The sequence below is a fragment of the Fukomys damarensis genome, unplaced genomic scaffold (assembly GCF_012274545.1).
Source record: "Fukomys damarensis isolate Sample0158 unplaced genomic scaffold, DMR_v1.0_HiC HiC_scaffold_16, whole genome shotgun sequence".
Lineage (NCBI taxonomy): Eukaryota > Metazoa > Chordata > Mammalia > Rodentia > Bathyergidae > Fukomys > Fukomys damarensis.
Genome location: NW_022900928.1, coordinates 102,851,751 through 102,853,011, shown reverse-complemented (window position 1 = coordinate 102,853,011; position 1,261 = coordinate 102,851,751). Strand labels below are relative to the sequence as shown.

General features: G+C 52.3%; 1 protein-coding gene across 2 annotated transcripts in view; it reads left to right on the top strand.

Moving 5' to 3' along the window:
• Positions 1 to 996: 996 nt before the first annotated feature.
• Sumo1 (small ubiquitin like modifier 1) overlaps positions 997 to 1,261 on the top strand; it is a 23,453-nt gene continuing 23,188 nt past the window's right edge. Inside the window, exon 1 of one of the 2 annotated variants that reach the window (XM_033764540.1) lies at positions 997 to 1,166. In XM_033764540.1, the coding sequence (XP_033620431.1) occupies positions 1,155 to 1,166 (12 nt within the window). In that variant the 5' untranslated portion in view covers positions 997 to 1,154. The remainder of the gene's footprint in view (positions 1,167 to 1,261) is intronic. The other variant, XM_019206335.2, reaches the window with a different exon arrangement.

Here is a 1,261-nt window from a genome sequence, read left to right as displayed (position 1 = left end):
GGGCCCTCCTGCGGTCTGCAGGCAAAAGAGACGGCAAATTTGTCATCTCCAGTCCTTTTGTGGTCATCAGAAATACAGCAGAATCCGAGACAGGAGAGAGCAATGGGAAAGAAGAGGACTTTATTTAGGTGAACACCAGCTCAATGGAAGAGCATTGGACAAAGAAAAGTTTTAGTTTTTAGACATTTGGTCAAGTCCTCTCAATGACTTAAGCGAGCTTATAGAAACGGGACAAGAGTGGGCAGTTTTGTAATATAGCCTTGAAAGAAGACAGATTCCTATGAATCAGATCAAAATAGAGTGTCATAAACTTTGTTTACAGGACATAGTTGTCAATTTTAACTGTATCAGAACAAGGAGTTACAGCTATAAGCGAGAAGGTGGTGCTGGTGGGGCTGATCTGAGGAGAGGACTGCCTAAGGCTGGGAAAAACTTGTTTTTCTTTAAGTCCTCCTTCACTAAAAAAACCTTAGCGAGATCATTCTTTAATCCAAATAACAATTTCAGGGTTGGTTAGCTCCTCCTCCCCACAAATTCTTAACTTTCAACAGCACCTTCTGTAGGTAGCCATCAACACTGCGATGATGTTTTCTGTTGTGGTTGTATCCATGTCATAACCTGGAGGGGGCAGTTACCCGAAATGTTAGCTGTAGCGCAGTAAGACTAACGTTGGACACAGGAAGAGATCCAGATCGACAGGAAACAAAGAAGTACTTTGGCTGACTTTCAGAAATCCCTAGGATGTTGGAGAGAGGAGGCCAGGAAGCCAGCAAGTATCCGCACACCATGGGGCCAGACTACTCTGGCAGGCTGGGTCTAGATCCTGGCCTGTTCTATCTAGAGCAACTGGTTTGCGGGTGCCACCGATGGCCACTTTAGGGCACTCCGAGCGCCCTAGCGCCCTCACACCGCGCAGTCTCGTTGTTCCGCTCCTACTTTGCCTGCCCCCGCCTCCCACGCCGCCTCCCCTCTGGGTGCATTGCCCTCCCTCCGCCCCGCGCGCTGCGGAGGTGACGTGAGGCGTAGCGGAAGTCCCTGCCGCCGCGGTGTTGTGCTGTGGAACTGTAAGACGGGATTGTAAACGCCGGAGTGAGCGAGGTCTTGCTACCCCGAGGCCGCTGCGGTGCGGAGACCTGGGGGAAGCCGCCATCACCATGTCTGATCAGGTACTGTCTGGCAGCCTTCGCCGGGGTGGCTGGGATCGCGATCCGCAAGCCTGCCTGCCCTCGGCCGGGTCGGGATGGAGACCGGGGGAGGGGCG